The sequence below is a fragment of the Nyctibius grandis genome, chromosome 3 (assembly GCF_013368605.1).
Source record: "Nyctibius grandis isolate bNycGra1 chromosome 3, bNycGra1.pri, whole genome shotgun sequence".
NCBI classification, from domain to species: domain Eukaryota; kingdom Metazoa; phylum Chordata; class Aves; order Nyctibiiformes; family Nyctibiidae; genus Nyctibius; species Nyctibius grandis.
The window spans coordinates 114,960,368-114,988,115 of record NC_090660.1 but is presented as its reverse complement, the minus strand read 5'-3'; the positions used below and the strand labels follow the sequence as shown (position 1 = coordinate 114,988,115).

Genomic DNA, 27,748 nt, shown 5'->3' with positions numbered 1-27,748 from the left:
CTAGTGGTCCTGGTGAAGCCGCTTCTGGCGCGGTGGGCCGGTGATGACGGTGGTGGTGATGGTGATCTTGTTCACGGTCAGCCCTCCCGTGCCGTACGTGTCGAGATGTGCCTCTCGTTTGTACTCGGAGACTTGCTTGGTGGAGAGGAGCTCCCACACTGACACCCTCCGCTCCTGGAACTGGCCAAAAGTGATGTAGGAGCCCTCGGACTGGAGGAGATCCACTGTCTGCTGGGGAAGGGTGGCAAGGTGCCTTTCTTTGCCATCTGTCACCATACTGCTGGTGGTGCTGACGAGTTCCTCAATGGTGAGTGTCCCCGCACGGTACAGCTCCAGGAGCTCCTGCCTTCTCTCCTCAGGGATGTAGTCGGAGAAGAGCAGGTCCCACACAGAGACCTGCCTCCCCTGGAACCCGTCCACTGACACCTCAACCGTGGTGGACTTCAGGGTCTCTTCCCACGTCCTGTCCTCCTGCACGTGGGTGTGCTCAGCTTCTGCAACTGTCGACTCTGCTCCTGGACTACTCACCTTTGTGGATTGCTCTGCGCTTGCTGCTTCTGCCTTGGTTACAATCGTGCTGACAACGGTTTTCACCTGCTCAAGGGTCAACTCTCCCGCCTGGTACAGCTCCAGCAGCTCCTTTCTGTTCTCCTGGGGGATATACTTGGAGTGGAGCAGGTCCCACACAGAGACCTTGTGGCCCCGAAATTCCCCAACCTCCATGTCAACGAGTGTGGTTTTCAAGGTTGTTTCCCATGGTTCTTCTTTGGGGGAGTCGGCATCCTTCTCCTCTGCTGCTGACGCAGTGTCCTTGGCAGGAGTCTTGACTGCAATTAGGAATTTCCTGCTTGTAGATTCTTTTTTCTTAATGAGAGTGGTGACAACAATTATTAACTGCTCCAAGGCCAATGTCCCCACACGGTACAGCTCCAGGAGCTCCTGCCTTTTCTCCTCAGGGATGTAGTCGGAGAAGAGCAGGTCCCACACAGAGACCTGCCTCCCCTGGAACCCATCCACTGACACATCGACCGTGGTGGACTTCAGGGTCTCTTCCCACGTCCTGTCCTCCTGCACGTGGGCGTGCTCAGCTTCTGCAACTGTCGACTCTGCTCCTGGACTACTCGCATTTGTGGATTGCTCTGCGCTTGCTGCTTCTGCCTTGGTTACAATCATGCTGACAACGGTTTTCACCTGCTCAAGGGTCAACTCTCCCGCCTGGTACAGCTCCAGCAGCTCCTTTCTGTTCTCCTCGGGGATATACTTGGAGTGGAGCAGGTCCCACACAGAGACTTTGTGGCCTTGAAACTCCCCAACCTCCACGTCAACGAGTGTGGTTTTCAAGGTTGTTTCCCATGGTTCTTCTTTGGGGGAGTTGGCATCCTTCTCCCCTGCCACTGACACAGTGTCCTTGTCAGGAGTCTTGACTGCAATTAGGAATTTCCTGCTTGTAGACTCTTTTTTCTTAATGAGAGTGGTGACAACAGTTATCATCTGCTCCAGAGTTAATACCCTTTCACGGTACAGCTCCAGAAGTTCTTGCCTTTTCTCCTCAGGAATGTAGTGGGAGAAGAGCAGGTCCCACACAGAGACCTGCCTCCCCTGCAACTCACCAGCTGGTACTTCAATGGTGGTAGACTTCAAGATGTTATCTAGTTGTGCACCTTGTGCTGAAAGATCATCTCCATTTTCCTCTGCCCCTGTCACTGCCTTGTGTGGACTTCTGGCATTTGCCGTGAGCACGGCATTTGCAGCTTCTCTTCTGTTTATGATGGTGGTGACCACAGCAGCCACCTGTTCTGTGGTCAGTATCCCTGCTCTGTACAACTCCAGCAGCTCCTGCCGCCGCCCTTGAGGGACGTATTTGGAAAAGAGCAGATCCAACAAGGAAATGTTCTGCCCCTGGAACTCACCAGCAGTGACACAGATGGTTGCAGACTTCAAGGACTTTCTCAACTGTTGCTCCTGGGAGTGCGTGTCCTGAACTGGTTGTGATGCTCCCGCCTCGGTGTTGGGTGTAACCGTGGATGAGCTCAGATCCTCATTTTCCATTTCTGTGCCGGTGATGATGGCGGTGAGGAGGGCGATCATCTCCGAGATGGTCACTGTCCCCGCCTTGTATTTCCGCAGCAGCTCCTCTCTCTGGTGGTCGGGGACGTAGCGGGAGAAGAGGAGCTCCCAGACAGTGATGCTCTGGCCCTGGAAGAGCCCCGTGCTGACGGTGGTGCGGGCGGCCTGCAGGGCTTTGCGGGCGTCCTTGTTCAGCTGGTGGAGCACGGAGCCCTTGTCCATCACGTGGAGCATGAGCAGCCCCGTGTCCGCGTCGGGCACGCAGCGGCGGAGCAGCTGTGTATAAGTGAGGTTTTCATGCGTGTTGGGGTCAAAGCAACTTCTCGTTTGATTCTTGGCGTTAGAAAGAAACTGGCACATCTCCTGGTCGAAGTAGCCCCGCTTGTAGGCCACCTCCACGGGGACGCGGTGGCCGTGCACGGGGTCGATGATGCCGCCGGTGGCGATCTGGGCCTCGAGCAGGCGGGTGGCGTGCTCCTTGACGATGAAGTCTTTCTTCATGGCCTGGAAGAGGGAGATCTTGTGTCCCGTGTAGGGCTCGGTGTACCCTGCCACCGCTCCCTCTGCCGACAGCAGCTTCTCGTAGAAGTCTCTGCCTATGAGTCCTGCCGTCAGCGCCTCTTTCACTGACAGCTTCTCGTTCCTCACGGGGTCGGTGAGGAACCCCGAAGCAGCCTGTGCCTCCAGCAGCACCAGGGCCGTACCTGGTGTCAGGAGCCCCCTCACCATGGCGTCGTAGATACTCATCTTCTTATTCATGGCCTGGATGAAGACTCCAGCTATGAAGTTGCTCCCGCCCCCACCCATCTCTTTGTGTCCGCCTGCACTCAGGTCGCTTCCCGTGTCGCTTGACTTGTTGTTCTGAGGGGGCCCACTCATCTTCTGCTCTGTCTCTGGGGAGCAGTCCTGCTGCTGTGGGGCACCGTGTTTCTCTGAGGAGAGAGAAAGAAAAGACTCGGTAAGACACAGGTTCTTGTGCAGGTTTCATGGTGTGTGTGAGGAAAGCCATCTCCCTGGATGTGGTGGCAAAGCCCACATCTTCTGTTCCTGGGTGACACAGCCACTGCTCGCTTTTGGGCTGATGCCGCAGGGTGCCAGCGGGAAGCAGGGCCACTGTCACCTCCCTGTTCCCTCAGTAGTGCTGCCCTGGGACTGGCAGATTTAGCTGGTGGTCATCTGACAAGCACAGGTCATGCCAAGAAACAGCAGTGACTACCTGATATGACTGCCACCAGCGACTGCCCAGCTGCAGAGAGGTGCTGGCTAGGGCTGCAGGTCATCTTCTGCTCTTGTCCACTTAGACCAACATGATGCAGGGCTTCATGCTGGTCCTGGGTAGGCTGCGAGTGTGGTGGGACACAGCCAGCACCGAGCAGGGTGGCAGGGACAGCCTGGCTCTCCTGTCCTCCAAAGCTGGGGTCTGCTGCCGCAGGCGCGCTGGCACTGGTCCTGGCCCATGCTGACTTCTGAACCGTGCATGGGCATTGTCCATGGGAGGGCTGGTTGGCTGGTGCCAGACTCCATCCCAGGGACCATTCTAACCAGTTCCAGCAACTGGGGAACAAGGGCAGAGTCAATGGGAGGGTTTGTCTGACTGCGTGCTCTCCCTGCAGCAGGGCCAAGGCGCTCTCTCCAGATACTCCAGGGGACAGTGAAGAGAGATGCTCCTCTGGCCAAGCCCTCTGGCACGCAGCCCTCCAGACATCCTCAGCTGGGCTTGCCCTGGGCCGCTGCCCACAGCCACCACAGGACCTCCGTGGACCTCTGCGGTCAAGCCCGCAGGTCCAGCTCTGGTGTCAGCCTCTGCAGCACCCTGTGGCAACAGGGCCTGTGATTTAATCACACTTTGAGGGAAAGGATTGTCACGGGGAGCTTCTAGCTCCTGCGCCGCAGGAGGTCATGAACGGCCGGGCTTTGTTATTAGCTAATTGGGGTGTGGGTAAAGCGGTAGATAAAGTTCTATACACACACAAATGACAATTGGACAGTAGTGAGGGACTCCGAGCAGGCACCTCAGGAGCCTGCTGCGGGTGGCTGCTGGCCGTGGGCTCTCCCATTCAGGCACCTACATTGCAATTCGTGTGACCAGTCACAGTCAGCCCAGCGGGTGCCCTCGGCCCCGCACCCATAGACGTGCAGCACCCATAAACTTGCAGCACCCTCAGCCAAGGTGCTGGCTGTGCTGTCTGGAGTGTTTTGGAGGAAGGAGCCGTGCTCTCGAGCAGACATCGGCGCAGCCGTGCCGAGCCAGGCCAGGGGTCTGCGTAGCCCAGGGTCATGTTCCCATCCCGAGCCATGAGTGGACAGCAGGGCAGGATGGAGAGCAGGGTGATGTGTGTCATATTTCCCAGGTCTCTGTGTCAACCTCTGGCTGTTTTCAGCTCCGTGGGTCCCGTGAGCTGGACGCTGTCAGGTCTGTGCAGTAACCCTCGAGGGATGTCTCCTGTGTGGTCACCTGGCCTCTTCTGGAAGCCCAGTAAACCTTCAGCATCCACAACATGGAGGCCACTGGCTTGTAAAAACAGCAGAATGAAACCCAAAACACCTCTTGGGGAACACCCATCTCCCATAAACTGCAGTGACTGACGTTAATTATACGTTTAGCTCACTATCAGGGCCGCAGCTTAGTTCTCTGACTGTTTACCTAACTGGTCTAGAAGTCTCTGAGTCATGGCTTTCGATCCATTTAAATATTGGATTGATGCTTGTGTAGATGGATCTCGGAGAGGTGTAACCTGTCAGTCCCAGACCAGCCCCTGCCTCTCTGGGCAGCCCATGGCTTCGGGCTCTTCTGGGCCGGCAGCTCTGGCCCACTCGTGGCTCCAGCCCCAGCCAGCAGCTTCCCTGCCCTCCCCTGCCCGGCGCAGCCGAAGCCTCCCGGGGGGTGACGGGCTGGTTGTGCTGCCTGCTGGGGTGGCACCGGGTCCCGGACAAAGCGCTGTGCTGTGTCACACCCCGGAGCAGGCGACACCTCTGTAGGGCTTGGATGTCGTGTGAACACCCTGTGCTGGAGAGACACTGCCCAGCTGCAAGCTGTCATTAGCTGGTCTCTAATCAGAGCTGCCGATTGATGCTGGGGCTGGGCTGCACACGCCGCTCCCGGGGCAGGAGCTGGCCGTCCTGTCGAGCTGTCACAGCAGCCCAGCCCAAGAGGCCCCAGTGGAAGCGGTTTCCAGCCAGGGTGGGCAGGGGTGGCCTGGCGGTGCCGTGGTCCCAAGCCCTGCCTGCACCCCAAGGGGTGACATTGCGCCGGCCCCCCCAGCCCAGTGCTCACCCCACAGCCAGCCCCCAACCGAGACCCACTGCGTGGGTCGGCCACCTCCGGGCTCGGATGCCTGCAGGCTCAGGCAGGTCCCACAGCTCCGGTTCCTTCCCTTCCATACCCCAGTGCCCCGACCTGCCCAGCTGAAGCGTTGAGGACACAAAGCAGCAGCTCCATCCAGCCCCAGTGCTGCTCCATCACTTTGTCCCTTGGAAAGGACCGAGTCCTGCCTGGAGACCTCCTGCCCACCAGCCCCCGGGCCTCGGAGCCGCCCTCCAACACGAGGTTTTGGGGTAGAGGCGAGGTCCTTGCATCCCTTGCAGGGATCTGCACAGGGGGTGCTGTGATGCAGCGGGGCTGCGTGGTGGCCCCGGTGCCTCTGTCCTACCTGCTGGACACGTATCCAGGGCGGCTGGCTCCCCACAGGCTCTGGTCCTCCTCCTCCTCCTCCCGCCGCCTCTCAGTCAGGATGAGCAGCAGAGGCAAGAGCCCAATTTAAATCCTCCCCTTCCCCGCCCCTGGGGATGACACGGTGGCCCTGCCCTGTGCTGGCACACAGGACACGGCTGAGGCACAGACATCCCACCACCGCAGGACAGTGTCATGGCATCCCCAGCAGCCCATGTGGGGTGAAAGGGGCTGCGACACTGTGACTGGCCCTGGTGCGAGACATGGGGATGGGCCACGTCCCATCGGACCGCGGCCACGGCTCTGGTGAACAGCTCGCCCGGAGCCCGCTTCCAGGACCAGGGTGGATTTGGTTGGATTGTTCTGGTGTGCAATCGTTGGTGTGGCTGTGAACGTGCCGTGGTGCTGTGGCTGAGGGCATGGGTAACTGCGTGTGTGCTCCCACCTGTGGGAGGTTCTCCTGCCCCTCTGCTCTGCCCTGGTGAGGCCACACCTGGAGTAACTGTGGGCAGTTCTGGGCCCCCCAGTTCAAGACAGACCAGGAGCTACTGGAGAGAGTCCAGCGGAGGGTACGGAGATGGTCCGAGGGCTGGAGCATCTCTGCTGCGAGGAGAGGCTGAGGGAGCTGGGGCTGTTCAGCTGGAGAAGAGCAGACTGAGGGGGGATCTTATCAATGCTCACAGATACCTCAGGGGGGTGTCAAGGGGATGGGGCCAGACTCTTCTCAGTGGTGCCAAGCGCCAGGACAAGGGGCAACGGGCACAAGCTGAAACATGGGAAGTTCCATCTGAACATGAGGAGGAACTTCTTGACTTTGAGGGTGCGAGAGCCCTGGCACAGGCTGCCCAGGGAGGGGGGGAGTCTCCTTCTCTGGAGATATTCAAACCCGCCTGGACACGACCCTGTGCAACGTGCTCTGGGTGACCCTGCTTGGGCAGGGGTTGGGCTGGATGATCTCCAGAGGCCCCTTCCAACCCCAACCAGGCTGGGATTCTGTGTGCCCCTGCGTGTGTGTGACTGCATGTGCTCTCGTGTGGCTCTGCGTGGGGGTGACTCCACGTGAGTGTGCACGTGTGACTGTGTGTGTGTGTGCAAGGGAGAGCCCCTGTGTATGTATATTTGTATATATGTGCCTGTGCAGCCTGCATGTGCAGCCGCCCAGACGCGGCCGTGCGCGCTGGCGTGTGCCGCGGTGCCGTGCCCTGCGTGGGTGCGCGTGGCCCGGTGCCCCTGCGCAGGAGCTGCTGCCCGCCCCGGTGTCCTGCTGCGGGTGCACATTCCTGCCCGCGTGGGCGCCGGCCCGACTGGATGATCAGCACATGGAGGCATTTTCCCTCTGACTCACTGAGTGGGTTTGGCTCTGGGGAACGCACCTGGGCAGGAGGCCCCTCTGCTCACATGGGTGTGGGGGGACACGGGACCCGCTTCTGCTGTCTTTGCTCCCTCCTCAGAAGCCCTTCCTTGCCTGACATCTATTTTCCACCTGTGTTACGTTGGCTGGTTACCCTGGCCGAGCACCGCGCTCCTCAGGGCTGGACTGGTGACGCTGGACCATGGCCTGGAGCTGGCCCAGCTCATCTGGACACCTCTGGGGTGCTGGTGGCTCCCCTGGACGGTGCGTTACCCCGCGTTGGTCAGCCAGGCTGTGGTTTATCCCCCCACAGTGATGCCTCCGCCGAGCTGGAGCCCAGGTCCTGTTACAGCTGTGGAGAGCACAGCAGGACGCTCGCCGGAGCGTGACTCCTCTGACCGCCCGCACACGCCTGCCGCAGGACGTGTCCGCAAAGCAACCACCGGCCGCACGGACCTGCTCTGCCAGGGGCAGCCCGGGTGACCTGTGCCGCATACAAACATCGCCTGCAGTGAACCAGCCCCGAACATCACCAAGGGGGACTGAGCCCACTAGCACAGGACAACCTGGCCCTGCACGGTCCTGGGGCTCACCCGCTGCTCTGCCACCCCCCGAGAAGGGCCGATGAAGAAGGGTGCCCACAAGCACACCTCCAGTGTCCTGGTTTTGGGGAATAAAATGTACAGAATCCCTTTTCTGCCCCACGCTGTCTCAGTGTGTGCCCAGCTGTGGCTGGTGATCAAGGCCATGAGCAGTTAAACCCAGGGCAGCTGCCCCAGGCTGGCCCAGGTGTGTGCTGGGACATTGACCTCAGGGGCACTAGAAATGGGGAAGCTGGTGGGGAGGGGGCTCTTGGCTCTGCTCTCTTATCCCCTCCCTCTGTTTTTCCATCTCCTCTCAATGGTTGTGATCCCAGGAGGAACTTGCCACCACTCTGTGAGCTAAGTATAACTTTGTGTCTTTTGTATTAGTATTGATATTGGGTTTCTTTTATTAAATCTGTTTAAATTTTGACTCAGGAGTCTCCCTCCTTTTCCCAATTCCCTTTCTCAGCTGGGGAGGGGTCTGGGGTGATAGAACAGGTTGTTGTTTAGCTGGGAGAGATCCTGGCAACTAGCACTAAGACAAGAGGACACAGCCTCAAGCTTGGCCAGGGGAGGTTCAGGTTAGACATGAGGAAGCATTTCTTCTCAGCAAAGGTCATTAGCCATTGGAAGGGGCTGCCCAGGGAGGTGGTGGAGTCACCATCTCTGGAGGGGTTTAAGGAAAGCCTGGCCATGGCACTTAGTGCCCTGGTCTAGTTGCCATGGTGGTGTCAGGGCGATGGTTGGACTCGATGAGCCCAGAGGGCTCTTCCAACCTGATGATCCTGTGATATTAACTAGAGAAAGCCACCAGCAGCCAGCACCTCCACCCGATGTGACCCACGGTGTGGAGCTCGTGCGCTGGGATTCCCGGAGCGTGGCCCTGCCCATGCGCCGCGCGGGTGCTCCTGGCAGGCGTGGAGCCTACGGGGACCTGCCGAGCGTGTGAGACGGCGGGGCTGGACCCGAGGGGGAGCTTCACCTCGGCTGCAGGTGCCTCCTGCTGCTCTGCCTGCTCTCGCCCAGATGCGCCGAGCAACGCGACATGCTTTTGGAGGAAAGAACAACAAAAATGTCCTCCTTCAAACTCACAAGGACCCGGCCAAGCCCAGCACCTGGGGGACGGGCACGGGCAGGTAACCACGGACAAACAGAGAGGACAAAAATCCTTTTTGTTCTGGCTGGGAGATACGTGATTGCACAACTGATCTCTGTGGGAAAGCAGCTCTCGAGCATCTTCTACCCCGACACGTGATTCCTGGGAAACGGGGATGGGCGAGGCTGTCCCTGTGCTTCGGGCGACCTGGCCCGCGGCAGGGAGGGTGACGAGCCGGGGGTGCTGGGCTTGTGCCAGGGCTGCACCACGGCAGCAGCTGCTCCCTGACGCCCTTTCCCAGGAACTTGCTGATTGTTTGGCTTCCAGCTTCCCTCCACAGCTCCTGGGCCCAGCGAGGGGAAGGGTGCGTGCTGATGGATGGCCCAGGTCCCCCCGCCACGCTCCTGGCTTCCCCCGAGGTGGCACAGGGCCAGCTCCTGCTCCGGCAGGGACAGGGACCCTCGACACGCCGCAGCCCAAGCTGACCTTGGGGCACCATGCAGAGCGATGTCCCCCCCACTCCTCCCCGTGCCCCAGACACAGATGATGGATGGTGGTCGCTGGCAGAACAGCCTGCGGAGAGCAGCAAGGGGACAATCCTGCTCCAGAGACCATCGCCTGGTGGACGGGCCCCTCGTAACAGCTCTGCTCTGGTTCGGGGCTGCCTGAGCCCATGTGTGCTCCCTCCTGCTGAGCCCTTGGGGACTCGCAGAGGCCGTGCTGATCGCTGCCACTCACAGTGCTCGGCCGAGCACCCCTGAAACGCGCCCACCGGGGCTGGGCATGAAGCAAAAGCAGATGTTCCTCTGCCAGGAGCCTGGACGTCCAGGAGGTGCTCTGGGACACGGGGCTCGCTGTGCCGTGCAGAGCTGGGGCACAGGGTGGTCTGACTGCACCCCTCCCTCAGAAGGTGCCCAGGGCGCCCCGGCAGGTCCGCCTTTGGCTGCGGGCAGGGAGGGAGGTGGGTCTGTCCCTCTACGCCGTCAGCAGGGCCTTCAGTTCTCATGCTTGCCCCCTTTGGCTTTGCCAGCAGCTGACCCTCGAACGTGCCCATGGGCACTGTTGGGGCTGTGGGTTGGGGCTATCGAGGTTACAGACCCACCCCCAGGGCTGCTCGAGGGCTTGTTGGCTTTGGCCAGTGAAGGTGCAGGAGCTGTGAGCTCGAGGAAGGTGGGGAGGGGGCGAGAACAGCCCCCACAGACCGTGGCATGGGGTCAGCATGGGCAGCTTCCACGCGGGTGGTCAGGGCACCCCTCCGTGCAGGGGACAGGGAGCTGGCGCCCTTAGGGTGGCACGTGCTGCTTGGCAGGTGCACACCCCCCGCCCCAGTGGGGAGAGCAGGAAAAGTGGGACCCCCTGATCACCAGGCAGGGTCCCAGCCAATGGGGCGCCTCAGCCCAGAGAAGGTTCTGGACCAGGCAGGCTCCCAGCCAATGGGGCGCCTCGGCCCAGAGAAGGTTCTGGACCATGACCATATATGGGCACAGTTCAGATTGGGTCAGGGTATAAATGGGACCCTTGCAGTGGTTCTCCTCACAGCAGTGGGTCTGTGAAGGGAACCCACCCAAGGAAACTACCCTGGGACTGAGTGCCCTCACCTCCTTCTTGGTGAGTGATTTTCCCTTCTGGATAGAGCCTTGAGTGAGCCCTCAGCCCTTTTCCCTTTGGGTGAGTGATCCTGTCGCCTGGGTGCCCTTGGGTGAGAGATTTCCATCTGTGAGGGAGTGTGTGCACACTTTAGAGCATCATTCTTGGGTATGTTGGGCAGTAACAACATCCCTGACTCATCTAACGAACCCACACCTCGTTAAATGTCATCGCAGGGTTGGTTTGGTTGTCCCTATTTGCTGGTTTTGGCTGTTTGGTTTCAGTTGGGAAGTCAGGTCTGTTTGAGTTTCTTATCTGTGTGGAGTTGTTCTGGTGAACCTCCGTGACACCAGCCAAGCCAGGGTGGTCCTGCACTGCCAAGCCACAGCTTCTCTGGGCAGCCTGGGCCAGGCTCTCACCACCCTCACACCAAAGAATTGCTTCCTCACATCTCATCTCAATCTCCCCTCTTGCAGTTTAAAACCGTTCCCCCTCATCCTGTCACTCCAGGCCCTTGTCAAAAGCCCCTCTCCCGCTTTCCTGTAGCCCCTTCAGGCACTGGAAGGTGCTAGAAGGTCTCCCCAGAGCCTTCTCTTCTCCAGGCTGAACAGCCCCAGCTCTCTCAGCCTGTCTCCAGAGCAGAGGGGCTCCAGCCCTCGGAGCATCTCCGTGGCCTCCTCTGGACTCGCTCCAACAGCTCCGTGTCCACCTCCATGGACCTCCAACAGCGGGTGTGGAGCGGGGGGGGACATGCACACCCAGCTGCTGGGGGGACTTTGCTGGCTCGTGTTTGTTTCTGGTTATTTTCTTCGTTAACACTAATTGGGCAGGTTTTGTGTCTCTGTGTTTGCCTCCCTGTTTCCTTATAATCTCCACAGAAAAAAATAAGCATCCTCTCACCCCACACACCCCGGCCAACCGGTGCAGCTGGCTGGGTTTGGTCCCATCACCGCCTCCCATATCACTTGTCGGCTGGGTTTGTCCCTGGGTGTTCTCGTTGGTGGCTCCTTTGAGCAGACACCCTCAGAGGAGCCGGTGCTCTCCTTCCACGCTGCCTTGCGCCACCCAGGTCCCACTGGCCACCAGAGCTGGGCCACCGCTGAGGTCCTGGTTGCAGCCCCCCCGGGGAGCCCGCTCTGCTCTCGGGGCGTTACGTGGTGCCTCTGGATGCGCTCAGCTCCTGTGTTACCCCGGCACGGGCGCGCTCCCTTGCTAACCCTGACGGGTGATTTATTCCGGCTGCTGTGAGCACGCGTCAAACGATCCGTTACGGTTCCTGCTGCTGACCAGTCCCAGCTCCAAGCCGTGTGTGGACACCAGGATTGCTCCTCCCCGCGTGTCCCTTTCACCTGCCTTGAACACAATCTGCTGGTTTCATTCCGGTCGCTCTGCCTTGCCTGCTCTCCCTGCCGGTTTTGCAGCTGGCGCTTTTATTTGCAGAGCTGAATAATCGAACACCATCTGCTCCTCCCGGCTCACAGCACCTCCCAGACGCTTCTGCATGTGCTGAACAGCCCCGCTCCCAGCACGGGTCCCCTGACCCCCTCCCCGAGGAGAGGGCTCGCTTGCTCGTGCCGTTTCTTTCCTTTGGGCATTTGCAGCCTTTGCCTCGTGTCGTCCCAGCAGCCAGCGCCGCAGCTCAGCCGTCTGCTGCGCGCAGAAACCTCTCCTGCCGCTTCCCCAAGGCCTAGATCTAGGGAAGGGATCATCCCTCTGTACTCGGCACTGGTGAGGCCGCACCTTGAATCCTGTGTCCAGTTCTGGGCCCCGCACTTCAAGAGAGATGTTGAGGTGTTGGAGCGAGTGCAGAGGAGGGCGACCAAGCTGGGGAAGGGTCTGGAGGGTCTGACCTGCGAGGAACGGCTGAGGGAGCTGGGGGTGTTTAGCCTGGAGAAGAGGAGGCTCAGAGGTGACCTTAGTGCAGTCTACAACTACCTGAAGGGAGGTTGTAGCGCAGTGGGAGTCGGCCTCTTCTCCCAGGCAACCAGCGACAGGACAAGAGGACACAGCCTCAAGCTTGGCCAGGGGAGGGTCAGGTTGGCCATGAGGAAGCATTTCTTCTCAGCAAGGGTCATTAGCCATTGGAAGGGGCTGCCCAGGGAGGTGGTGGAGTCACCATCTCTGGAGGGGTTTAAGAAAAGCCTGGACATGGCACTTAGTGCCCTGGTCTAGTTGCCATGGTGGTGTCAGGGCAAGGGTTGGACTCGATGAGCCCAGAGGGCTCTTCCAACCTGATTGATTCTGGGATTCTGTAGTTCTTATGGGAAACACCAAACACTGGTTCCCTGCTTGCCTTGCCCAGGGCACTTATGTTTTCATGCCCTTCGCACATCCCCGCCCAGGCTCTGCCCTTCCTCCTGACGCAGACGACACGATCCACCAGCCCGGTCTCGGCGCACCCAGCCACCGCCCCGTCTGTCTGTCCGCTCGCCTCCCCTTGCCCTGGAGCTGGCGTTTTGGGCCAGGCTTCTCCCTTGGTGTCTTTGTGACTTTGACCCGACTCTAAGCTCTCTGACAATGGCCCCTGCTGGAGAGCAGCTCTGCGGAGAAGGACCTGGGGGTTCTGGGGGACACCACGTTCCCCACGAGCCAACAATGTGCCCTTGGGGCCAGGAAGGCCAATGGTGTCCTGGGGTGCGTGAGGAAGAGTGTGGGCAGCAGGTCGAGGGAGGTTCTCCTGCCCCTCTACACGGCCCTGGTGAGGCCACACCTGGAGCAACTGTGGGCAGTTCTGGGCCCCCCAGTTCAAGAGAGACCAGGAGCTACTGGAGAGAGTCCAGCGGAGGGTACGGAGATGGTCCAAGGGCTGGAGCATCTCTGCTGCGAGGAGAGGCTGAGGGAGCTGGGGCTGTTCAGCTGGAGAAGAGCAGACTGAGGGGGATCTTATCAATGCTCACAGATACCTCAGGGGGGTGTCAAGGGGATGGGGCCAGACTCTTCTCAGTGGTGCCCAGCGACAGGACAAGGGGCAACGGGCACAAACTGGAACATGGGAAGTTCCATCTGAATATGAGGAAAAACTCCTTCATGGCCTCAAGTTTTGCCAGGGGAGGTTCAGGCTGGATTTTAGGAAGAATTTCTTCACTGAAGGAGTCATTAGGCATTGGAACAGGCTGCCAGGGAGGTGGTGGAGCCACCATCCCTGGAGGTGTTCAAAAAACGTCTAGATGTGGTGCTGAGGGACATGGTTTAGCGGGTGTGGTGGCATTGGGTCAATGGTTGGACTTAGTGATCTTTTAGGTCTTTTCCAACCTTAACAATTCTATGATTCTATGATCCCATGGAGAGCTGGAGAACTGGAGGATGGAAAGCACAGCATGTGAGTAAATTGGGTGTACATACCAGTGAGAGGCCAAACCACTGTAGGCTGAGTCTGTACGTAATCCACACAACAGAATTAGAATTTTTTAAAATAAGAATTAAAAAAAAAAGAAAAATACCAACAGCAAAAGAAATATTCACAATAGCTAAATTGTTAACTGCTGTAACATGAAAGAAAAAAATGCAAAAGGATTTACAATGATATTATAAAACATTGAGGAAATAAAGACCAGTGTCCGGGTCGGGCACGCAGCGGCGCAGGAGCTGCATGTAGGTGAGGTTCTCGTGGGTGTTGGGGTCGAAGAAGCCCTTGGTGTCGTCGGTGGGGTCGGAGAGGATGCGGTTCATCTCGTGGTCGAAGTAGCCGCGCCGGTAGGCCACCTCCACGGGCAGGCGGTGGCTGTGCACGGGGTCGATGATGCCGCCGGTGGCGATCTGGGCCTCGAGCAGGCGGATGCCGTGGTCCCTGACGATGAGCTCCTTCTTCATGGCCTGGAAGAGGGAGACCCGGTCGCCGGTGTAGGGGTCGGTGTAGCCCGTCACGGCCCGCTCGGCCGACAGCAGCTTCTCGTGCAGCTCGCTGCCCACCAGCCCGGCCGAGACGGCCTCGTCCACGGAGAGCTTCTGGTTGGTGAGCGGGTCAACGAGGAAGCCGGTGGCAGCCTGCGCCTCCAGCAGCACCAGGGCGGTGCCCTGCCTCAGGATGCCCTTCCACATGGCCTGGTAGATGCTCATCTTCTCCATCTTGGCGGGGTCGGCCTTGGAGGGCACCAGCACGCCGGCGATGCAGCCCGTGCCATCCAGGTAGCGCTTGACGGAGGCCATTTGCGTCACCTCCTCCACCGTCTTGGAGCCCTGCACCAGATCGGCCAGCGTGTCCTTGTCGATGATGCCCTGAGTCCGCCAGGTCCGAGGCCGGTCACCTGCCTCCTGAGGCCTGTGAACTTCACGTTGCTGCTGCCTCTCCACGGCCTCCTCGATGAGGACGGTGAGGAGCCTCGCCAGCTCGTCCTAGCGCCAGGCTCCCTGTCCCGCACCTTCCCCAGCAGCTCGTGCCTCTTGGCCTCGGATACGTAGGTGGAGAAGAGGAGCTCCCACAGGGAGACCTTCCTGCCGTGGAAGCCACCCGCCAAGACCTGGACGGTGTGGGACTTGAGGGACCGCTCCAGCTCCTGCTCCAGCTCCTGCTGCGGCTCCCGCTCCTGCCCGGAGCCCACGGCCTCGCCATTGTGAGCCGGCGGCGGGGCCTCCTGCTGCATCGGCTTGTGGGCCAGGGCAGCGCCGTGGGTCTGGCCCTCAGCCTCGCTGATGATGGCGGTGAGGAGGGCGATCATCTCCGAGATGGTGAGCGTCCCCGCCTTGTACTTGCGCAGGAGGTCCTGGCGCCGGTGGTCGGGGACGTAGCGGGAGAAGAGGAGCTCCCAGACGGTGACGCTCTGGCCCTGGAAGAGCCCCGCGCTGACGGTGGTGCGGGCGGCCTGCAGGGCTTTGCGGGCGTCCTCGGTCAGCTGGTAGAGCACGGAGCCCTTGTCCATCAGCTGGAGCATGAGCAGCCCCGTGTCCGCGTCGGGCACGCAGCGGCGCAGGAGCTGCATGTAGGTGAGGTTCTCGTGGGTGTTGGGGTCGAAGAAGCCCTTGGTGTCGTCGCTGGGGTCGGAGAGGATGCGGTTCATCTCGTGGTCGAAGTAGCCGCGCCGGTAGGCCACCTCCACGGGCAGGCGGTGGCTGTGCACGGGGTCGATGATGCCGCCGGTGGCGATCTGGGCCTCGAGCAGGCGGATGCCGTGCTCCTTGACGATGAGCTCCTTCTTCATGGCCTGGAAGAGGGAGACCTGGTCGCCGGTGTTGGGGTCGGTGTAGCCCGTCACGGCCCGCTCGGCCGACAGCAGCTTCTCGTGCAGCTCGCTGCCCACCAGCCCGGCCGAGACGGCCTCGTCCACGGAGAGCTTCTGGTTGGTGAGCGGGTCAACGAGGAAGCCGGTGGCAGCCTGCGCCTCCAGCAGCACCAGGGCGGTGCCCTGCCTCAGGATGCCCTTCCACATGGCCTGGTAGATGCTCATCTTCTCCATCTTGGCGGGGTCGGCCTTGGAGGGCACCAGCACGCCGGCGATGCAGCCCGTGCCGTCCAGGTAGCGCTTGACGGAGGCCATTTGCGTCACCTCCTCCACCGTCTTGGAGCCCTGCACCAGGTCGGCCAGCGTGTCCTTGTCGATGATGCCCGAGTCCAGCAGGTCCGAGGCGGTCACCTGCCTCCTGAGGCCTGTGAATTTCACGTTGCTGCTGCGCTCCACGGCCTCCTCGATGAGGACGGTGAGGAGCCTCGCCAGCTCGCCCAGCGCCAGGCTCCCGGCCCGCACCTTCCCCAGCAGCTCGTGCCTCTTGGCCTCGGATACGTAGGTGGAGAAGAGGAGCTCCCACAGGGAGACCTTCCTGCCGTGGAAGCCACCTGCAGAGACCTGGACGGTGTGGGACTTGAGGGACCGCTCCAGCTCCGTCTCCTGCTCCTGCCGGGATCCCGCGGCCTCGCCATTGTGAGCCGGTGGCGGGGCCTCCTGCTGCGTCGGCTCGTGGGCCAGGACAGCGCCGTGGGTCTGGCTCTCAGCCTCGCTGATGATGGCAGTGAGGAGGGCGATCATCTCCGAGATGGTGAGCGTCCCCGCCTTGTACTTGCGCAGCAGGTCCTGGCGCCGGTGGTCGGGGACGTAGCGGGAGAAGAGGAGCTCCCAGACGGTGACGCTCTGGCCCTGGAAGAGCCCCGCGCTGACGGTGGTGCGGGCGGCCTGCAGGGCTTTGCGGGCATCCTCGGTCAGCTGGTAGAGCACGGAGCCCTTGTCCATCAGCTGCAGCATGAGCAGCCCCGTGTCCGCGTCGGGCACGCAGCGGCGCAGGAGCTGCATGTAGGTGAGGTTCTCGTGGGTGTTGGGGTCGAAGAAGCCCTTGGTGTCGTCGGTGGGGTCGGAGAGGATGCGGTTCATCTCGTGGTCGAAGTAGCCGCGCCGGTAGGCCACCTCCACGGGCAGGCGGTGGCTGTGCACGGGGTCGATGATGCCGCCGGTGGCGATCTGGGCCTCGAGCAGGCGGATGCCGTGGTCCCTGACAATGAGCTCCTTCTTCATGGCCTGGAAGAGGGAGACCCGGTCGCCGGTGTAGGGGTCGGTGTAGCCCGTCACGGCCCGCTCGGCCGACAGCAGCTTCTCGTGCAGCTCGCTGCCCACCAGCCCCGCCGAGACGGCCTCATCCACGGAGAGCTTCTGGTTGGTGAGCGGGTCAACGAGGAAGCCGGTGGCAGCCTGCGCCTCCAGCAGCACCAGGGCGGTGCCCTGCCTCAGGATGCCCTTCCACATGGCCTGGTAGATGCTCATCTTCTCCATCTTGGCGGGGTCGGCCTTGGAGGGCACCAGCACGCCGGCGATGCAGCCCGTGCCGTCCAGGTAGCGCTTGACGGAGGCCATTTGCGTCACCTCCTCCACCGTCTTGGAGCCCTGCACCAGGTCGGCCAGCGTGTCCTTGTCGATGATGCCCGAGTCCGCCAGGTCCGAGGCGGTCACCTGCCTCCTGAGGCCTGTGAATTTCACGGTGCTGCTGCGCTCCACGGCCTCCTCGATGAGGACGGTGAGGAGCCTCGCCAGCTCGTCCAGCGCCAGGCTCCTGTCCCGCACCTTCCCCAGCAGCTCGTGCCTCCTGGCCTCGGACACGTAGGTGGAGAAGAGGAGCTCCCACAGGGAGACCTTCCTGCCGTGGAAGCCACCCACAGAGACCTGGACGGTGTGGGACTTGAGGGACCGCTCCAGCTCCTGCTGCGGCTCCCGCTCCTGCCGGGATCCCGCGGCCTCGCCATTGTGAGCTGGCGCCGGGGCCTCCCGCTGCGTCGGATCGTGGGCCAGGGCAGCGCCGTGGGTCTGGCCCTCAGCCTCACTGATGATGGCGGTGAGGAGGGCGATCATCTCCGAGATGGTGAGTGTCCCCGCCTTGTACCTGCGCAGCAGGTCCTGGCGCCGGTGGTCGGGGACGTAGCGGGAGAAGAGGAGCTCCCAGACGGTGACGCTCTGGCCCTGGAAGAGCCCCGCGCTGACGGTGGTGCGGGCGGCCTGCAGGGCTTTGCGGGCGTCCTCGGTCAGCTGGTAGAGCACGGAGCCCTTGTCCATCAGCTGCAGCATGAGCAGCCCCGTGTCTGCGTCGGGCACGCAGCGGCGCAGGAGCTGCATGTAGGTGAGGTTCTCGTGGGTGTTGGGGTCGAAGAAGCCCTTGGTGTCGTCGGTGGGGTCGGAGAGGATGCGGTTCATCTCGTGGTCGAAGTAGCCGCGCCGGTAGGCCACCTCCACGGGCAGGCGGTGGCTGTGCACGGGGTCGATGATGCCGCCGGTGGCGATCTGGGCCTCGAGCAGGCGGATGCCGTGGTCCCTGACGATGAGCTCCTTCTTCATGGCCTGGAAGAGGGAGACCCGGTCGCCGGTGTAGGGGTCGGTGTAGCCCGTCACGGCCCTCTCGGCTGACAGCAGCTTCTCGTGCAGCTCGCTGCCCACCAGCCCGGCCGAGACGGCCTCGTCCACGGAGAGCTTCTGGTTGGTGAGCGGGTCAACGAGGAAGCCGGTGGCAGCCTGCGCCTCCAGCAGCACCAGGGCGGTGCCCTGCCTCAGGATGCCCTTCCACATGGCCTGGTAGATGCTCATCTTCTCCATCTTGGCGGGGTCGGCCTTGGAGGGCACCAGCACGCCGGCGATGCAGCCCGTGCCGTCCAGGTAGCGCTTGACGGAGGCCATTTGCGTCACCTCCTCCACCGTCTTGGAGCCCTGCACCAGGTCGGCCAGCGTGTCCTTGTCGATGATGCCCGAGTCCGCCAGGTCCGAGGCGGTCACCTGCCTCCTGAGGCCTGTGAACTTCACGTTGCTGCTGCGCTCCACGGCCTCCTCGATGAGGACGGTGAGGAGCCTCGCCAGCTCGTCCAGCGCCAGGCTCCTGTCCCGCACCTTCCCCAGCAGCTCGTGCCTCTTGGCCTCGGACACGTAGGTGGAGAAGAGGAGCTCCCACAGGGAGACCTTCCTGCCGTGGAAGCCACCCACAGAGACCTGGATGGTGTGGGACTTGAGGGACCGCTCCAGCTCCTGCTGCGGCTCCCGCTCCTGCCGGGATCCCGCGGCCTCGCCATTGTGAGCTGGAGCCGGGGCCTCCCTCTGCGTCGGCTCGTGGGCCAGGGCGGCGCCGTGGGTCTGGCCCTCAGCCTCGCTGATGATGGCAGTGAGGAGGGCGATCATCTCCGAGATGGTGAGCGTCCCCGTCTTGTACCTGCGCAGGAGGTCCTGGCGCCGGTGGTCGGGGACGTAGCGGGAGAAGAGGAGCTCCCAGACGGTGACGCTCTGGCCCTGGAAGAGCCCCGCGCTGACGGTGGTGCGGGCGGCCTGCAGGGCTTTGCGGGCGTCCTCGGTCAGCTGGTAGAGCACGGAGCCCTTGTCCATCAGCTGCAGCATGAGCAGCCCCGTGTCTGCGTCGGGCACGCAGCGGCGCAGGAGCTGCATGTAGGTGAGGTTCTCGTGGGTGTTGGGGTCGAAGAAGCCCTTGGTGTCGTCGGTGGGGTCGGAGAGGATGCGGTTCATCTCGTGGTCGAAGTAGCCGCGCCGGTAGGCCACCTCCACGGGCAGGCGGTGGCTGTGCACGGGGTCGATGATGCCGCCGGTGGCGATCTGGGCCTCGAGCAGGCGGATGCCGTGCTCCTTGACGATGAGCTCCTTCTTCATGGCCTGGAAGAGGGAGACCCGGTCACCGGTGTAGGGGTCGGTGTAGCCCGTCACGGCCCTCTCGGCCGACAGCAGCTTCTCGTGCAGCTCGCTGCCCACCAGCCCGGCCGAGACGGCCTCATCCACGGAGAGCTTCTGGTTGGTGAGTGGGTCAACGAGGAAGCCGGTGGCAGCCTGCGCCTCCAGCAGCACCAGGGCGGTGCCCTGCCTCAGGATGCCCTTCCACATGGCCTGGTAGATGCTCATCTTCTCCATCTTGGCGGGGTCGGCCTTGGAGGGCACCAGCACGCCGGCGATGCAGCCCGTGCCGTCCAGGTAGCGCTTGACGGAGGCCATTTGCGTCACCTCCTCCACCGTCTTGGAGCCCTGCACCAGGTCGGCCAGCGTGTCCTTGTCGATGATGCCCGAGTCCAGCAGGTCCGAGGCGGTCACCTGCCTCCTGAGGCCTGTGAATTTCACGGTGCTGCTGCGCTCCACGGCCTCCTCGATGAGGACGGTGAGGAGCCTCGCCAGCTCGTCCAGCGCCAGGCTCCCGGCCCGCACCTTCCCCAGCAGCTCGTGCCTCTTGGCCTCGGACACGTAGGTGGAGAAGAGGAGCTCCCACAGGGAGACCTTCCTGCCCTGGAAGCTGCCCGCCGAGACCTGGACGGTGTGGGACTTGAGGGACCGCTCCAGCTCCGTCTCCTGCTCCTGCTGGGAGCCCGCGGCCTCGCCATTGTGAGCCGGCGGCGGGGCCTCCCTCTGTGTCGGCTCGTGGGCCAGGGCAGTGCTGTGGGTCTGGCCCTCAGCCTCGCTGATGATGGCGGTGAGGAGGGCGATCATCTCCGAGATGGTGAGCGTCCCTGCCTTGTACTTGCGCAGCAGGTCCTGGCGCCGGTGGTCGGGGACGTAGCGGGAGAAGAGGAGCTCCCAGACGGTGACGCTCTGGCCCTGGAAGAGCCCCGCGCTGACGGTGGTGCGGGCGGCCTGCAGGGCTTTGCGGGCGTCCTCGGTCAGCTGGTAGAGCACGGAGCCCTTGTCCATCAGCTGCAGCATGAGCAGCCCCGTGTCCGCGTCGGGCACGCAGCGGCGCAGGAGCTGCATGTAGGTGAGGTTCTCGTGGGTGTTGGGGTCGAAGAAGCCCTTGGTGTCGTCGGTGGGGTCGGAGAGGATGCGGTTCATCTCGTGGTCGAAGTAGCCGCGCCGGTAGGCCACCTCCACGGGCAGGCGGTGGCTGTGCACGGGGTCGATGATGCCGCCGGTGGCGATCTGGGCCTCGAGCAGGCGGATGCCGTGCTCCTTGACGATGAGCTCCTTCGTCATGGCCTGGAAGAGGGACATCTTTTGTCCTGTGTACGGGTGGGTGTAGCCCGTCACGGCTCTCTCTGCACAAAGAAGTTTTTTTTGTAGCTCGCTGCCCACCAGCCCGGCCGAGACGGCCTCGTCCACGGAGAGCTTCTGGTTGGTGAGCGGGTCAATGATGAAGCCGGTGGCAGCCTGCGCCTCCAGCAGCACCAGTGCTGTCCCTGGTCTCAGGATGCCCTTCCACATGGCCTGGTAGATGCTCATCTTCTCCATCTTGGTGGGGTCGGCCTTGGAGGGCACTAGCACGCCAGCGATGCTTCCCGTTCCCTCAAGGTATCTTCTCACAGTATCCATTTGTGCTATTTCTTGTGCCGTCTCTTTTCCTTCATGGAGCTTTTCCATCGTTTCTTCTGTAATGATCTGCGCACTGAGGAGTTCTGATGCTGTTATTTGTTGCCTGAGTCCTTGGAACCAGACGTCAGTTCTGTCCTCTTCTTTTTCTTTAATGATATTTAATATGGTATCAATGATCCCTTGGAGAATGCGATGGGATTCCTCTTTATATTTTTTCACCAGTTCTTTCCTCTTCTCTTCCGTGATGTACTCAGAACAGAGAAGTTCCCACAGCGATAGTACCTGTCCTTTGTATTTTCCAACAGGCACTTGTACCTTTGTAGATAATAGTGCATTTTTGGTTTGCTCATCGATGTAGAAGTAGTGATCTTTTTGTTCCATGACCTGCAGCAGGTGCAATCCCGTATCTCTGTCTTTGGAACATCTCTGCAGGAGCTGACTGTAACTGATCTTCTCATGAGTGTTTGGATCTATAAAACCTTTGCTACCATGATCTGGATCAGAAAGTAGGAGAAACGTATCATCATCCAAGTAGCCGCGCCGGTAGGCCACCTCCACGGGGACGCGGTGGCCATGCACAGGGTCGATGATGCCACCGGTGGCGAGCTGGGCCTCGAGCAGGCGAATGCCGTGGTCCCTGACTGTTATCTTTTGCTTTACGGCCTGGAAGAGGGATATTTTGTCTCCTGCGTGAGGATCTGTGTATCCTGTCACAGCTTTCTCTGCCGACAAGAGCTTCTCGTGCAGCTCGGTGCCCACCAGCCCGGCCGAGACGGCCTCATCCACAGAGAGGTGCCTATTTTCCAGTGGGTCGATGAGGTAACCAGTGGCAGCCTGTGCCTCCAGCAGCCCCAGTGCACATTGCTCTGTGAGGAGGCCCTTCTTCAGGGCCTGGTAGATGCTCATCTTCTCTTTCCTCGACGGGAGTAGAACCCCAGCGATGCATCCAGTGCCATGCAGGTACCTTTTGATGGTGTCACTCTTTGCGAGGCTGTCAAGCGAGAGGCTCCCATCCTGTAGCTGATCGAGAGTTTTCTTGTCAATGATCTCAGAGTTGAACAATTCTGATATCGACACATCCCCCCGGAGTCCTTTAACCTTGAGGGCTTCTGCTCTTTGCTCTGTGTCCTCAATTATTTTGAGGATGAGGGCTGTAAGATCTTCCAGCGTGAGGGTTTTGCATTTGTACTGCATCACGAGTTCTTTCCTTCTCTGCTCGGAGACGTAATGAGAGCAGAGAATTTCCCAGGTGGAAACTGTTTGATCCTTAAACTTTCCAACTTTCACTTCAAGGGGCTTTGAGCGCAAAACCTGTTTCGTAAACTCATCGATGTAGAAGTACTTTCCTCCTTCCTGGACAACTTGTAGCATGTGCAACCCAGTCTCCGAATCTTGGACACATCTCTCCAGGAGCTGCATGTAGGTGAGGTTCTCGTGGGTGTTGGGGTCGAAGAAGCCCTTGGTGTCATCGCTGGGGTCGGAGAGGATCTGGTTCATCTCCTGGTCGAAGTATCCACGCTGGTAGGCCACCTCCACGGGGATGCGGTGGCTGTGCACGGGGTCGATGATGCCGCCGGTGGCGATCTGGGCCTCGAGCAGGCGGATGCCGTGGCTCTTCACAATCAGTCCTTGGTTCATAGCTTCAAACAGGGACATCGGGGCTTTTGTGTAGGGGTCGGTGTAGCCTGTCACAGCTCTTTCTGCACAGAGGAGCTTTTCAAAGATCTCCCCTCCAATCAGACCTGCAGTTAACGCTTCCTCCACTGAAAACTTCTGGTTTTTCTCTGGGTCAATGATGTAGCCGGTGGCAGCCTGTGCCTCCAGCAGCACCAGCGCTGTCCCTGGCCTCAGGATGCCCTTCCTCATGGCCTGGTAGATGCTCATCTTCTCATTGCTTGGCTGTATGAGGACCCCCGCTATGAAATTGCTGCCCTCCAGGTACCTGCGGACAGAGTCCATTTCAGTGACTTCTTTGACTGTTTTCTTCCCCTGGTTCAGCTCATCGAGGGTTTTTTTGTCTATCAGTTGAGACTGGAAGAGGTCACTGGCAGATACTCTTTTCCGCAGGCCCTTGAATGCAAACTTCTTGCCTTGTGCCTCAGTCTCTGTGATGATGGTGGTGACAATTGTTACGATTTCATGCAGCACTTCAGTGTTCTCATCTTTGTACTTCTGCACCAGCTCTCTTCTCTTGCTGTCTGAGAGGTATTCGGAGCTGAGAAGGTCCCAGACTGACACCGTCTGTCCTTTGAACCGCCCTATGTTGACACAAACGGTCACAGATTTCAGCACCTCCATGGTCTGTTCATCCACGCAGAACATCGCGTTCTCTGAGAGAGGAAGGAGCCAGAGACCCGACTCAGCCTCCTGGAAGCACCGGTCCTTCAGCTGCTGGTAGGTCACGTTCTCCTTTGTGTTTGGGTCAAAAAAGATTTTGGTGCTGTCATTCAGCTGAGAGAGGGTTTGGTTCAGGTCCTCATCGTAGAAGCCGTACTTGAGTGCAGCCTGGAGTGGAAGGTGATGGTGGTGAACGGGATCAATGACCCCTCCTGTGGCCAGCTGGGCCTCTAGCAAGGGAATAGCATCTCCCAGGGGAACCAGCTCTTTCCTGAGCGCTTGGCACAGTGAGATGGAGCTCCCCGTGTAGGGGTCTGTGTAGCCGGTCACTGCCCTCTCAGCTAGAAGGAGCTTCTCGGTGAGCTCTTCACCAACAACGGCTGCCTTCACAGCAGCCCTCACGCTGAGTTTCTGGTTTGTTGCTGGGTCAGTCAGGTATCCTGTGGCTGCCTGAGCTTCCAGCAGCCTCAGAGCAGCCCCAGGGAGGAGGAGATTGTTTTTCATGGCTTCATAAAAGCTCATCTTCTTTTTGGATGCCTCTATGAATACCCCGGCGATGTTGCCCGTGCCCTGCAGGTACCTCTTCACACTCTCCATCGCAGCCACTTCCTCGGGAGTTCTTATGCCCTGAGCCAGTTCTTCAAACGTCTTCTCAGTGATGATGCCAGCGTCCAGCAGCCAGACCGCAGGGACACTGCCCCGCAAGCCTTCCAGGGTGATGTGGGTGCGGGCTTTCATCTCCATCTCCCCAACCAGCCTGAGCACCAGAGCGACCAGCTGCTGCAGCGACATTTCCTCAGACCGGAACCCCTCCACGAAGTCACTCCTCTGCTCCTCGGTGAAATACCCGGAGTGGATCAGCTCCCAGAGGGACACCCCTTTTTTCTTCACCACAGTTTCCTTAAAAATCCGCTGGATTTCTCCGTCGGTGTAGGCAGGAGCAGCTGTCTGTGGCAGAGGCAGCAAGTGGAAGCCGGAGGTCTCGTCCTTCTGGCAGCGCTCGATCAGCTCGGCGTAGGTCATGGTCTCTTTGCTGTCTGGGGCGCAGAAGGCTCTGTTGTTGTCAGTGGGCTTGGAAAGGGCCTTGCTTGTGTCCTCATCCAGGCACCCTCTCTTCTGGGCAGATTCTACGGGGATGTAGTGGCCACATGTTGGGTCAATGATGCCTCCTGTGGCCATCTGCACCTCCATCAACTGCATGGCCTGTTTGTCAGCAATCAGGCCCTTCTTCATCGCCTGGAAGAGCGGGATCTTCTTGCCTGTGAAAGGATCTTTGTAGCCTGTTACAGCCCCTTCTGCATGCTGCAGCTTCTCATGGACTTCTGGCCCAATGACTCCCTCCTTGACGGCATCATCCACACAGAGTTTCTGGTTGTTCACTGGGTCGATGATGAAGCCTGTGGCAGCCTGGGCCTCTAGCAGTGGGAGGGCTACTCCTGGTACCATGATGTTTTTCTTCATGGCCTCGTAAATGCTTATCCTCTGGTTTGATGGCTGGAGTACAATCCCCCCGATGCTGCCGGAGCCATAGAGGTACTTTCTGACAGAGTCCATCTGCAGGACTTCCTCCGGCGTGATGGATCCCTCCAACACCTTCTCAAACAGGACCTTGTCAATGACACCCGTTTGCATCAGGTGGTAAGCGCTGACGCTGCCTCTCAGGGCTGGGAACTTGATGGGGGCCCATTTTTTCATTTCCTCCTCTAACATGACTCGGATTTGCTCCAGGGTGAGCTTCCTCAGCTGGTAGTGGTTGAATATCTCTCGGCGCCTCCCCTCGCTGAAGTACTCGGAGTTCAGCAGATCCCACACAGAGACCTTCTCCCCCCGTAACCGCCCAAACCTGACCGGCAGCCAGGAGCTCCTGAACACGCGTCTGGTGGCCTCATCGATGAACTGGCGCTTCCTGCTGTTCAGAGGAAGGAGGCAGAGCCCGGTGGATGGCTCTGCGATGCACTTCTCCTTCAGCTGCAGGTAGGTGAGGTTCTCGTGGGTGTTGGGGTCGAAGAAGCCCTTGGTGTCATCACTGGGATCAGAAAGGATTACATTCATCTTCTTGTCAAAGTAGCCCCGCTTGTAGGCCACCTCCACGGGGATGCGGTGGCTGTTGACGGGGTCGATGATGCCGCCGGTGGCGATCTGGGCCTCGAGCAGGCGGATGCCGTGGTCCCTGACGATGAGCTCCTTCTTCATGGCCTGGAAGAGGGAGATCTTGTTCCCTGAGTAAGGATCTCTGTAGCCAGTGACTGATTTCTCTGCAGCCAGTAGCTTGTCATAAACATCTGGGCCAATGACGTTCGCTCGTAGCGCCTCATCCACAGAATACCTTTTGTTGGCAGCTGGGTCAATGATAAATCCAGTAGCAGCCTGGGCCTCCAGGAGGATCAGTGACGTTCCTGGCCTTAAAAGTCCTTTCCGCTTTGCCTGGTAGATGCTGATCTTCTCCTGCGAGTCAGGAAGTAGGAGCCCACCAATGCTACCTGTCCCTTGCAGGTACTTCTTGACCGTGTCCATGCCGACAACTTCTTTGGCTGAGGTTTCTCCCTCCTTCAGCTTCTTAAATAAATCTTTGTTGATGATTTCCGAGCTCAGGAGCTGGTCAGCTGTCACCCGGTCCCTCAGTCCTTCAAAGGTGACATTAGCAGTGGAAGCCATTTCCTCGATGGTAGCGCTGACGGCCTTGCCCAGTTCTTGCGTAGAGAGCGTTCCTGCAAGGTACTGCTGGGTGAGAGCGGCTCTCTGCTCGCTCTGGATGTGGTCTGAGAAGAGGAGCTTCCAGAGAGACACCGACTTTCCCTTGAATTTACCTAAAGCAATGGGTACCTGTGTGTTTTCCAGAGTCGTTTGGGTCCTGTGGTCAATGAAGAGGTGGGTTCCCTCAGAACCTTCTCTGCTGTCTCCACCAAGCGGCAGCAGCAGGAGCCCCGTGTTGGGATCAGTGACGCAGCGCTTGAGCAGGTCTGCGTAGATCAGCTTCTCCTTGGAGATGGGGTCAAAGAACCCTTTCATGTCATCAGTAGGGCTGGAGAGGAGCTGTCTTGTGGTCTCATCCAGGTACCCCCACTTGCAAGCTGTCTCTGTGGGGACACGGAGGTGCCTGCCCGGAGCAATGATACCCCCTGTGGCCATCTGAGCCTCCAGAAGGCAAATGCCGTGATCCCTGGGGATAAAGCCCTTCCTGATGGCTTGGAACAGAGAGAGCATTTCTCCAGTGTAGGGGTCCCTGTATCCAGTGATGGTCCTCTCAGCTGAAGACAGTTTCTCATGAAGCTCCGGGCCGATAAGACCGACCCTGACAGCCTCATCCACTGAGTAGCTTTTGTTCTTTATGGGGTCTGTCAGGCTGCCGGTGGAGGCCTGGACTTGCAGGAGCATCAGGGCAGCACCAGGCACGAGGAGATGCTCTCTCAGTGCCTGGTAAAGGCTTTTCCGCTCACCAGAAGGCAGGACAACACCCGCCACGCTCCTCGTCCCGTGCAGGAACTGCTGAACGGCGTCGTTCTCCGCTACCTCCTGGGCAGAAACTCTTCCCTCCTCAAGAGCTCTGAACACGTCAGGGCTGATGATGCCGGAGTCCAGCAGATCCCTGCTGCTCACCCTCCCTCCCAGCCCCGCGAACGTGACTTGCAGGGGCAAGAGGAGCAGGCCTGAGGCCGGATCAACCACACACCTCTTGATAAGCTCCGTGTAAGTGACCCTCTCCATCGTGCTGGGGTTGAGGAAGCCTTTGCTGTCCTCATTGCTGGGGTCGGAGAGGAGCTGTCTCATCTCTTCATCTAAATATCCCCTCTCACAGGCAACGTCTGCGGGGAGCCGGCAGCCTGTGGCTGGGTCCATGACGCCTCCGGTCGCAACCTGGGCCTCCAGCAGCCGAGCACCCTGCTCCCTCCCGACCAGCTCCTTCTGGATCGCCTGGTAGAGGGGGATTTTCTCTTCTGTGTAGGGGTCCACGAAGCCGGTGGCAGCTCTCTCTGCAGAGAGCAGCCTCTCCTTCAGCTCCAGCCCCACCAGCCCCAGCTGCACGGCCTCCGCTACAGAGACGTGCCTGTTCTTCACTGGGTCAGTGACGGAGCCCGTGGCTGCCTGGGCCTCGAGAAGACACAGTGCCGGATCCAAGCTCAGAAGATGCTCTCTGGTGGCATCATAAAAGCTCATTATCTTCTTTGAAGCCTCTACATACACCCCAGCAATGCTGCCAGCTGCCTCCGAGGGCTCACTGGGAGCATCCATCACCACCACATCCCTGCCAGCTGCTTTCTTCTGTTTGCCAGGCAACGTGTCCTGGCACAGGTGGTTTGCTCCCGGCGTGTCTCCCTGGTGAGACATGGGGCCAGCATGGCCATTCACTGCTGGCTTGCTCTCCAT

The 27,748-nt window shown here is 60.2% G+C and overlaps 1 protein-coding gene across 1 annotated transcript; it reads right to left on the bottom strand.

Annotated features, from left to right (window-relative positions):
• Positions 1-27,748, bottom strand: EPPK1 (epiplakin 1). Its single transcript, XM_068397229.1, is given in 5 exon segments — positions 1-807; positions 871-2,999; positions 13,907-14,570; positions 14,572-14,592; positions 14,594-27,748. Coding segments are annotated over 5 exon segments (16,776 nt in total).